At 44.1% G+C, this 12,707-nt stretch overlaps 1 protein-coding gene across 1 annotated transcript in view; it reads right to left on the reverse strand.

The window, feature by feature from the left end:
• LOC124719927 (poly [ADP-ribose] polymerase tankyrase-2-like) overlaps positions 1 to 12,707 on the reverse strand; it is a 59,149-nt gene that overhangs the window by 5,805 nt on the left and 40,637 nt on the right. The window contains exon 2 of the mRNA XM_047245124.1: positions 1,459 to 2,026. Within this exon, the coding sequence (XP_047101080.1) occupies positions 1,459 to 2,015 (557 nt within the window). The 5' untranslated portion in view covers positions 2,016 to 2,026. The remainder of the gene's footprint in view (positions 1 to 1,458; positions 2,027 to 12,707) is intronic.

Here is a 12,707-nt window from a genome sequence, read left to right on the forward strand (position 1 = left end):
GCCAACAACATACTGAATTCCAGCATTACCGAAGGAGGGCGGCCTGCAAGAGTGGAAGCTGTCATCAAGACTAATGGTGGGCCAACAACATACTGAATTCCAGCATTACCGAAGGAGGGCGCCACGAACTTTTAAGTCATTTTCAGCCAGGTGTCCGGATACTTTTGACCACATAGTGTAGAGAATTGCCGTAGCCGTAACAGAGATACACCAAACAGAAACTCAGTAGTAAATATTGTAGGCTTGACAATAACAAACAAAAACACACATACATACAAAAAAATGTTCAAATGTGTGTGAAAATCTTATGGGACTTAACTGCTAAGGTCATCAGTCCCTAAGCTTACACACTGTTGTTGTTGTTGTTGTTGTTGTGGTCTTCAGTCGTGGGACTGGTTTGATGCAGCTCTCCATGCTACTTTATCCTGTGCAAGCTTCTTCACCTCCCAGTACTTACTGCAAACTCCACCCTTCTTAATCTGCTTGGTGTATTCGTCTCTTCGTCTCCCTCTGCGATTTTTACCCTCCACGCTGCCCTCCAATGCTAAATTTGTGATCCCTTGATGACTCAGAACATGCCCTACCAACAGAGCCCTTCTTCTTGTCAAGTTGTGCCACAAACTCCTCTTCTCCCCAATTCTATTCAATACCTCCTCATTAATTATGTGATCTACCCATCTAATCTTCAGCATTCTTCTGTAGCACCACATTTCGAAAGCTTCTATTCTCTTCTTGTCCAAAGTATTTATCGTCCATGTTTCACTTCCATACATGGCTACACTCTATACAAATACTTTCACAAATGACTTCCTGACACTTAAATCTATACTCGATGTTAACAAATTCCTCTTCTTCAGAAACGCTTTCCTTGCCATTGCCAGTCTACATTTTATATCCTCTCTACTTCGACCATCTTCAGTTATTTTGTTCCCCAAAAAGCAAAACTCCTTTACTACTTTTAGTATCTCATTTCCTAATCTAATTCCCTCAGCATCACCCGACTGAATTCGATTACATTCCATTATCCTCGTTTTGCTTTTGTTGATGTTCATCTTACATCCTCCTTTCAAGACACTGTCCATTCCGTTCAACTGCTCTTCCAAGTCCTTTGCTGTCTCTGACAGAATTACAATGTCATCGGCGAACCTCAAAGTTTTTATTTCTTCTCCATGGACTTTAATACCTACTCTGAATTTTTCTTTTGTTTCCTTTACTGCTTGCTCAATAAACAGATTGAATAACATCGGGGATACTTACACTCTACTTAACCTAAATTATCCTAAGGACAAACACACAGACCAATGCTCAAGGGAGGACTCAAACCTCCGTCGGGACCAGCCGCACAGTCCATGACTGCAGTGCCTTAGACCATTCGGCTAATACACACACACACACACACACACACACACACACACACACAATCTGGAAACACAGAGGAGTGCCTTGTCTTGTCTTTACCTGATTTCTTCACGTTTCTCATCGAGTAGCCGCTTCACTTCACCTGTTTCTTCAGGCTGCTCGCGTTCCGCATCAGCCCAGCCCTGCGTGGCGAACACCTGGGGGTTGGACCATATGAAGCTGATGGCAGCCGACTTGAGGGTAGGACAAGGGTGCCTTAGAGCGAACACAGCTGTGTCCGCTGCGTTCTCCACAGTCAGCCGAGCAGCCAGCTGCTGCTCGCAGTCGGCCTTCAGCCCCAGCAAGCCGTACTTGTCTGCAGCCGCCAGGAGCTGAAGGCTCATGCTGGATGGCTGTGGAGACTTGAGCGTATAGCAGTAGCCCACCACCAGGCGCAGGACTGGGCCCTCCACGTCGCTGATGGTGACCACGCCACTGCTGGCCTCCAGCGTGTCGTGGCGAAACATGGCGCCGAACACGGGGCTCCTGGCTGCCAGGACTGCCCGGTGCGCCACCAGCCGCATCTCCCCCGCCACCAGCACCACGATGGCGCCGTCCGAGGCGTCCAGCACTGCAGCCAGGTCCTCGGTTACGGTGTCCTCAGCCTTGGTCTCCATTGAGGATGATTCTGAAACACGGCACCACTGAGCAGGCCTTTGCCCTTTCACAGCACCCTCAGCACTTTTACAAGGCAGAGGAAAAGCTTTGTCAAGAAACAGATTTTAAAAGCCGGCCGGAGTGGCCAAGCGGTTCTAGGCACTTCAGTCCGGAACTGTGCGACTGCTACGGTGGCAGGTTCGAATCCTGCCTCGGGCATGGATATGTGTGATGTCGTTAGGTTAGTCAGGTTTAAGTAGTTCTAAGTTCTAGGGGACTGATGACCTCAGATGTTAAGTCCCATAGTGCTCAGAGCCATTTGAACCATTTATTTATCCTTGCTGACTCACACAGTTAATAACTGCATTTCTTCTATAGCACAATAGCTGTATTTCCCTTATTGTTTAGCCGGCTGCTGTTGCCGAGAGGTTCTAGGCGCTTCAGTCCGGAACCGCGCAGCTGCTATGGTTGCAGGTTCGAATCCTGCTTCGGGTATAGATGTCTGTGATGCAAGGGTGTACCCAGGATCTGAACTGGGGGGGGGGGGGGGGGCAGGTGATACTAGTCTCAGGAAACAAGGACTCGAGACAACATACAGCACTTCTTATTCAATAAACAGTAAACCAGTGGAAAACTGCTTTTAATAAAAATTTTAAATGCAAGAATGCACTTGTACAATCCGAGAAAACGTGCAGCATTTCTTATTAAATAAAACAGTAAACTAGTGAACAACTGCTTTAAATAAACATTTTAAATATAAGAACAGTACCATAGCGAGGTGCCTGTTTAGACTGCGGGCTGAGCAGAGCGATGCAGAACAGTGCTGCACGGTAGCTCCGAGTTTTGTTTCGAGCGATCGTTGGATGCGATTTCTTGCGATGGACATTGAAAGTCCCATATGTACGTCAACATCCCGTATTGTGGGATCAGAAAAAAAAAAACACTGCCACGACAGAGGTCTGGTATGCCAAGCTTGGAATGAACTGTATACCTACAAAAAAATAAAATAAGTAACTACCAAAAATACTACTGACAAGAAACGCATAAACTTTGGTATATTATCATATTTGAGTTAAGTACAAATTTTATCAATTTAATAAAGAAATGATAGCCCCAGTAGTTACAGTACTCAATAAACGATTTATGAGGTAAATTTGCAATAATGACAGTTGACAGGTTTTGAACATCTCTCCTCATCCTTCTTGAAGCTCCACTCTTTGCTTCTGAAAACATGCTCCAAAGCGCTGTTTTCGATTATGTCCTGGTAAGAACTCAACTGAAGCGAGATTTTGGGTCTACCTTTATCGATTAATATGTTGTAAAAGAAGGAGATGTACTGAATAACAATGTCTTCGTGTTCTAAAGCAGTTTTTTTCTTTGGGAGAATATGCAACTTGCTCGTCAAAAATCCGAACGTGCGTTCCACTAGCACTCTAGCCGCCGATAAGTTTTTTCTAAATAATCTTTTTTCGTCACTTAGTAACAATCCAGAATATGGACCCATTAAATTATGCAAGTGAGCAAGGGCTTCAGGCAGCCCTAATGGGGCTTTTACTGAAGTGCCCGGTAGTATTTTCGGTGATGGCCAGTTTTGTGGAACGTTCTAAAAATTATTTTATAAATCGCTTGCACTAAATGTCTCGCCATCTACTGTTTGTCATAACCTGCACGTCAAATGCTATTAATCTACAGTTAGCGTCACCTGTAACTAAAAAATTAATAGTTTGGGAGCAGAAAAGCATTTTGCATTTAAATATAAGAGGCGAAACCATGTTGTTCGTTAGAAACTTCACACAGTCATGATTCCTTACTGCCTACAAGTGAATACGCTGTTCCTTGGCGACGTAACATGCCTGCAAGTAGCAGAGCGGATTGCTTATCGCTCAATTTATTATTTCTATAAACTTCCCTGCAGACAGTAACGTGCCGAAGACGAAAAAATTACTCCCGGATCTGCGTGAACGAGTTCGAATATCTTCTGGGGGGGTACGCCCATACTGTGATGTCTTTAGGTTAGTTAGGTTTAAGTAGTTCTAAGTCTAGGGGACTGATGACCCCATAGCGCTTAGAGCCATTTGAACCTTATTATTTCAATATCCTCATTATGCACCTGACCAGTGACATCCTGATTATATACTGCATCACCATAGAAGTGTCAAAAACCTCATTTCTTTAACTTCTATACACATTCCAGTGTTACTTGAACATTAAGTCTTTCAAAATGTTGACGTAGGACAATACTAACAAGAGACAAGTGTTTTACTAAGCGACTTCTACTCTATCTTGACATTTAGGAAAACAACGATATTTTGCGACTGGAATCTGTTGTTAATTGCTACTCCCATATGTTGCCACGCAGGAGCTGATTCACGAAGCTTACTGGTCATATGCTACCAAAGTTTGGGAGGGAGGGGCTAACTGAGAAACATTAGCTCTGGGAAACTGCTACAGTCAGACAAATTACTCCTCAACATATTCAAACATGACGACGACCGACCATGTGTACACGAAATGTTGAGTGAATCATTGTGAACATGCCATCCATTGTACTAAGACGATGCAATCGTTCCAGAAGTAGACTCAGATTATCACAGCTTTTGAGATGATACTGATAACAGGGTATTACTTATTGAGTTACTTCTCCATTGCAGCACCACAACCTTTTGCTTGCCCAACACTCACTCCCAATTCATACAGACACAATACCAGCATAGACTCTTGGGGGGGGGGGGGGGGGAGGGGGGTGTCGATACACTACTAAGTAACTGGTCTTCCTATATTTTACTGGCATGACTCACTGTTCTTGGTGGTCATCAATGACTGCTGTCAATTAGCATATAACCACCGACTCCAATGTTTAAAAACCAGATACCAGAATCTTTAATCAAACTCTGTACAGTGTCAATACAAATGACACAAATTAAATTCCAATAAGAGGATTTCCCATTGGGCGTGTCAGGGAGGCATCCTGGAGATTTCTGGTGGAGGCAATGGCAATCAGAGTGCAATGTGTGACCCACTGCCATCAACACTTTCCCCAAACACAGTGGTGCGCATCTAGTCCGTCAAAAAACAATTCTACAGTTATAAATTCATCATTTACATTTGGTCTTTCCTCGTGTGTAGCACTTCTTTACCATACCCTTCCACTGTGTTTCCTTGCTAATTATAGAGCTGTCACATATAGTCTTAAAGATGTCTAAGGTCATAAGAGGTCTCACCGATTGTATGAGCAAAGTGGAATGACCTCAGTATATCATAAACATTAAGGGTCATTTTACAACTAACTACAATATTAGATGTAAAAGTAAGTCCTATGCATACCATACATCAGTATCTAGGGATGAGAGTGGCGTGTTATACTGCACAAGAAAAGTGTTCTTCTGGGACACTCTGTAGTAATCTTTCTCTATTTCTAAGTGGACATGTGATGAAGACCATTTAGATTAATGACTTTTTTGGGGTGAAAATATGTAGTTTGGTAACAGCTGCATAAAATATATTGCAGGTAGTTAGTAGACTTGAGACAGACATCGTCCAAATATACAAAACAGAGGTAAGAGTATGATGTTAGTGATTACTACTGCAGTTTATCTGTGTATATGGACTCAGCGTCGCAAGTGTCACGTGACCTTGATCTGTACTGGAGATCTTTACTTCTCCAGCGTATGGGCAGGTAATTGTATTCTGTGGGAAGTTAACATAATTGCTTTGGTTGAAGTGTTAGGTAGAAACAGTAGGTGAGTAGTACTGTAGAAGCAGCAGTAGCTTGTTTCACAGTGGCGATTTTTATCCTTATATACAAATACAAACTGCCGGGAAGAAACCGCATTACCAGGATGGAGTTGTGTGACATAACGAAAATTGTTAGCCGTGTTCCTACATGGTGTCTAATACACACATCGCACCAGTCACATAAGAGTGGCGCTAGTAGCGCAACTATGAGGATGCAAATCACTCAGACTCCGTCTGAACAGGCCTTGGGAGGCCAAACGGTACCGACCGGGCGCCGTGTCATCCTCAGCCCACACACATCACAGGATGGGGATATGGAGGGGCATGTGGTCAGCACACCGCTCTCCCGGCCGTATGTCAGTTTACGAGACCGGAGCTGCTACATCTCAATCAAGTATCGCCTCAGTTTGCCTCTCAAGGGCTGAGTGTGCGGCAGACCAGATGGTCACCCATCCAAGTGCTAGCCCAGCCCGACAGCGCTTAACTCCGGTGATCTGACTGGAACTGGTGTAGCCACTGCGACAAGGCTGTTGGCGATGCAAATCAGGTTTGCTTTAAATACACGTTGTAACGGTCGTGACGGTTAGTTACATTTTAGACTGGAAATGGTGAGCCGGTGTAAGAATGACTAAGGCGACAATGACGCCATTATGGACACCTCACTGAGGTTGAACGAGATCATGTAATAGGGCTACGAAAAGCTGGACGTTCCTTCCACGATACTACAGAAAGACATGGCAGGAATGTAGCCACTCTGGCAGCAGTGGTCATGAGAATGTGTGGCCAAAAAAACATTGGGCTCTGGATGGCCACATGACACTTCCGAAGGGGAGACCATCGTGTTCAGCATTTGGCTCTAGCGCATCTGCAGCAACAATTGAAATTGTTGGCACCACAGTGACACAACCAACCGTTACAAATCGGCTACTTTAAGGACAGCTCTGAGCTAGACGCACTGTAGCGTGCATTCCGCTGACCCCAAACCATCGCCATTTGCGACTTCAATGGTGTCAGTGAGAGCTCATTGTAGAGATGGTTGGAGGTCAGTTGTGCTTTCTGAGGCGGCCAGTGTGGCTGTGCGGTTCTAGGCGCTTCAGTCTGGAACCGCGTGACCGCTACGGTCGCAGGTTCGAATCCTGCCTCGGGCATGGATGTGTGTGATGTCGTTAGGTTAGTTAGGTTTAAGTAGTTCTAAGTTCTAGGGGACTGATGACCACAGATGCTCAGAGCCATTTGAACCATTTTTGTACTTCCTGATGAAAGCTGGTTCATGAAAGCTGGTTCTGCCTTGGCTCTGTGCTGGTCAGAAGGAGGACACTTGAGGCCCTGCTATCAACCTGTCTTTATGCTAGGCACACTGGAGCTACACCTGAGTTATAGCCTGGAGTGCCATTTTGTGTGACAGTAGGATCACTCTTGTGGTTGTCTCACGCACCCTGACTGCAAAACTATACCTCACTCTGGTAATTGGACCTATTGTGCTGCCATTCACGAATAGCACTCCAACAGGACAACGCTGACTCACATACCGCTGTTGTAAGCCAACAGTCTCGCAGAATCGGCATATTGACTTGGCCTGCTACATCACCAGATCTCTCTCCAACTGAGCACATATGGGTCACGATCAGACGACGGCACCAGCAGCATCCACAAAGAACATTACCCATCCATGTACTGACTGACCAAGTGCAACAGGCACACAGTTCTATCCAGCACCTGTGCAACACAATGCATGAAAAATATGCATGCTCACATCCAACATTCTGGCGGTCACACCGCTTATTGAGGTTACAGCATTTTACATTTTCAATGGGTTATCTCGGTCTTGCACTAACCTGTGATCCTGCAATGTTAGTCAAATACAAACATCAAAAAAAAATGTCTTGCATCATCACGGTTCCGAGAGTTCCGAAACCTGTACAGAAAATTGGAACAGAGACCAACTTGATCATTTCCACCCTTTTTATTGCTCATGAAAACCACACATACAGCGAGACCTTCAGAGGTGGTGGTCCAGATTGCTGTACACACCGGTACCTCTAATACCCAGCAGCACCTCCTCTTGCATTGATGCATGCCTGTATTCGTCGTGGTATACTATCCACAAGCTCAGTATTTCTGTGTGGGATTTCAAACAATTGGTTGAGTCTAGTTGTTGAACTCCGCCGGGAAAAAGGAAATCTGACACTTTATTTGGAGGCATCAGATGACGTTCCCCATCTCAGTGTATGAGGTGGACAGAGTATTCTCATTTTCGACTTTTCCGCACAGCAGCGTGCCTCGCTTCACGCGGGGTGGGATCGGCAAACAACTTTTTAGCGAAACTTCCTGGCAGATTAAAACTGTGTGCCGGACCGAGACTCCAACTCGGGACCTTTGCCTTTCGCGGGCAAATGCTCTACCATCTGAGCTACCCAAGCACAACTCACGCCTCATCCTCACAGCTTTACTTCTGCCAGTATCTCGTCTCCTACCTTCCAAACTTACCTTCCAACGGCACACAGTTTTAATCTGCCAGGAAGTTTCATATCAGCGCACACTCCGCTGCAGAGTGAAAATCTCATTCAGGAACTTTTTAGCAAACTAGCGGTGGCAGAAAATAGCTTAACTGGATTAAATAACAGGTTATTGAGTACTCACTTTTGGCGAAATAACCTGTTTCACCAGTGCCAGGTAGTTATTCCGACAACAAAAAATGGTTCAAATGGCTCTGAGCACTATGGGACTTAACATCTGTGGTCACCAGTCCCCTAGAACTTAGAACTACTTAAACCTAACTAACCTAAGGACACCACACACATCCATGCCCGAGGCAGGATTCGAACCCGCGACCGTAACGGTCACGCGGTTCCAGACTGAAGCGCCTAGAACCGCTTGGCCACACGGGCCGGCATTTCGACAACAGCCAATTCCGCGCACGTCATCTGTTATGTCAACTTGAGCACACGCCATTACCTCCCCTCTGGTCTCGCTCTGTCTTACAACGGATAATGAATGCCCTGACCACGTTACCTTCGTAGTACCACGGAAACAGCTGGTGAGTAACTGCAAATACTGGGTGCTGTCTATTTACCGACGAATGTACTTCTAGTTAGGTCTAACTCTGTTTGATCATGAATAAATGACAATGACGTTAAGATCTACATCTACGTGATTACTCTGGTATTCACAATAAAGTGCCTGGCAGAGCGTTCAATACACCACTCTCGAACGGTGCGCGGGAAAAACGAGCACTTACATTTGTCTGTGCGAGCCCTGATTTCTCGTATATCATCGTGATGATCATTTCTCCCTATGTAGGTGCCTGCCAACAGAATTTTTCGCAAACTGGTGATCGAAATTTCATGAGAAGATCCCGTCGCAAAGAAAAACGCCTTTGTTTTAATGATTACCACTCCAATTCAAGTATCATGTCTGTGGCACTATCTTCCATACGTCGCCGTAATACAAAACGAGCTGCCCTTCATTGTACTTTTTCGATGTCATCCGTTAGTCCCATTTGAAGCGGATCCCACACCACACAGCAATACTCCAGAAAAGGGAGGACAAGCGTGATGTAAGCAGTCTCTTTAGTAGATCTGTTCCACCTTCTAATGTTCTGCCAATGTATCGCAGTCTTTGGTTGGCTCTACCCACAATATTATCTATGTGATCGTTCCAATTAAGGTTATTTGTAATTGAAATCGCTAAGTATTTAGTTGAATTTACAGCATTCAGATTTGTGTGACTTATCGCGTAATCGAAATTTAGCGGATTTCTTTTAGTACTCATGAGAATAACTTCACTCGTATCAATTGCCACTTTTCGCACCATACAGATATCTTATATAAATCATGTTGCGATTCGTTTGGTCATCTGATAACTTTACAAGACGGTAAATGACAGCATCATCTGCAAGCAATCTAAGACGGCTACTCAGATTGTCTCATATGTCGTTACTATAGATCGGGAACAATATAGGGCCTATAACACTTACTTGGGTAACGCCGGATATTACTTCTGTTTTACTCGATGACTTTCCGTCTATTACTACGAACTGACCTCTCTGACAGGAAATCACGAATCCAGTCGCACAACTGAGGCCATACTCCGTAGGCACGCAGTTTGGTTAGAAGACGCTTGTGAGGAATGGTGTCGAAAGCCTTCTGGAAATCTAAAAATATGGAATTAATTTGACATCCCCTCTCGATAGCACTCATTATTTCATGAGTATAAAGAGCTATTTGTGTTCCGCAAGAACGATAATTTCTGAATCTGTGCTGACTATGTGTCAATAAATAGTTTTCTTCGAGGTACTTCATAATGTTCGAATACAGCATATGTTCCAAAACCCTACTGCAAATCGACATTAGTAATGTGGGCCTGTAATTCAACGGATTACTACTACTTCCCTTTTTGGGTATTGGTGTGACTTGAGCAATTTTCCAGCCTTTAGGTACGGATCTTTCTGTGAGCGAGTGGTTGTATATAATTGTTAAATATGGAGCTATTGTATCAGCATACTCTGAGAACAACCTGATTGGTATACAATCTGTACCGGAAGCCTTGCTTTCATGAAGTGATTTAAGCGACTTTGCGACACAAAGGATATCTATTTCTATGTTTCTCAAATGGCTCTAGGTACTATGGGACTTAACATCTGAGGTCGTCAGTCCCCTACACTTAGAACTACGTAAACCTAACTAACGTAAGGACATCACACACATCCATGCCCGAGGCCGGATTCGAACCGGCGACCGTAGCCGCCGAGTGGCTACGGACTGAAGCGACCAGAACCGCTCGGCCACAGCGGCCGGTTTCTATGTTTCACATCTTGGCAGTTATTCTTGATCGGAATTCCACGGAAATAACTGCCGGAATAACTGGTTATTTCCAGAGGTACGTATAGAAATACTAATGGTTGCTGGTAACAGTAATATTGGACAACTGGTATCTGTAGAGCAAATATTTTCTTTTCTCAGCTCCACGATCCCAGAACATTATACCACACGACAGGATTGAGAGAGAGTATGCCAGAACTCATTTTTCCAGGCCAACACAGTGAAAAACATTTCTGAGGCCTGAAAATAAAAGTATGTTAGCAAGAATGCTTGGTCTCAGACTAAAAGTTAATACGTCGTCAACTGAAACAGTTTTGCGAGCAGTGTTTAAAACCTTACTCAAACCTTTATCATTGTACTCTTACAAGGGGAACCAGCCAAAGGTCGCTCTAGGACACGGACGAAACTTCGCAAATAATGAGACCGTCTGAACGGTTGCATAGTGATTAAGAGGTCTAGCTGGTGTCCAATGCTGCTCTCCCTTCATATTTTGTTGTTGAGGATGTACGTGACGTGAATATTGTTGTGGCATCGTGAAATACAGTGAAATTATCGACAACTGAAGTAATTGTTTGAGATCTTATTAACAGATTTTATCATTACAGAATTTATATCATTTTATATTCTAACGGTAACTGAAAATAAAAACAAAGTCTAATATTTCAATTTTTGCTTCCATTTCTGCTTTTTACCTGTAGATAACCATTGCCTTCCCTATGACCACAGCAGTCATAAAGACATTGAAAGCATAACAGTTTTGAACACTACGGGCAACGTGCGAAGTCGCATATGTCGCGGTCGTATTTTTTTAGTCTGTCAACTGAAAACCATTAGGAAAATCAACATCGTTAACGCTAATAAATACCTCGCGGTTAGGCGTTAGTTTCGCGGCAAACCACAACGCATACAAAGGCATTTTCTCGAAAGCTGGAGCCAGAATCTGATGAGGGATCAAAGGGTATACTGTGACTCCATCGCTCCTACTTGTCAGCTACCTTTTGCTGTGCGATGAGAACAGGGCAGTAATCAGCGAATGTAACTATTCACCTGTCGTCGCAGGGTTGATACAATGGCGTCCACTTTAGTCAAATTACTGTTAACGAACACGTCAGTATTCTGATTTTATAGACACACAGGCCATCGCGTAAGGGAGTGGAAGTTCTAGAATGTGTGTGTTTTATTTTATTTTTCAATTACTTTCAATAGTATAAAGTTACATAAGATTAGTAATCAGAATGAAATTTTCGCTCTGCAGCGGAGTGTGCGCTGATATGAAACTCCCTGGCAGATTAAACCTGTGTGCCGGACCGAGACTCGAACTCAGGACCTTCGCCTTTCGGCGGCAAGTGCTCTACTAACTGAGCTACCCAAGCACGACTCACGACCCGTCCCCCTAGCTTTAATTCCGCCAGTACCTCGTCTCCCACCTTCAAAACTTCACAGAAGCTCTCCTGCGTACCTTGCAGAACTAAAGTGCGCGTCATTTATGACGGCGGCCGAGTTTAGGTTCGTTCTGCGCATCTGACATCACAAAACACAATCAGCCAATGAACAGAGAACGACGTTGCCAGAGCTCGACTGCAGTGCAGAGCACAGATGAGTGTCTTCAGTTTTAGAAACGTTCAGTCATAAATAAAGTAATTCAACAAAAGCAATGTCTTGATAGCAGACTTTCTTTTATAGAAAGTTTGGAAAAAGCATTCTTTATACCGATTGCTTCATAATCAATTAATTAATTAAACCAAACAAGCAATAAGCCTCCTAATTCAGGCGATAGCAAGGAAAGGTGTTTGTATCATTCCCACAAACCGCTTTTTCCGAATAAAGAACAGCGGTACTTGTTTATTTCCTATTGTACTTCGACCAAACGTGAGTAATTCATAATCATGCCAGCAGTGTTTGTCGGTATTTTGCGTGATATTTTAAAGTCCTCCGGGAGATGTACTGAATGACTAGCTGTGTTAGCGTAATGACTGCCAGCACGGTAGCTCAGCGTGTTCGGTCAGAGCGCCGGTTGGCCTCTGTAATTAAAAAAAACTGAGTCGAAGGCTCAACCACCGAACTTGAACAGGATGTCTTGCGACGTCCGCAACGACCAAACACAATGATTAAAAAAAAAATTTAATGATTAAAGTGTAGGGTTGGTAAGCGAAACGT

The sequence above is a fragment of the Schistocerca piceifrons genome, chromosome 11 (genome assembly GCF_021461385.2).
Source record: "Schistocerca piceifrons isolate TAMUIC-IGC-003096 chromosome 11, iqSchPice1.1, whole genome shotgun sequence".
Lineage (NCBI taxonomy): Eukaryota > Metazoa > Arthropoda > Insecta > Orthoptera > Acrididae > Schistocerca > Schistocerca piceifrons.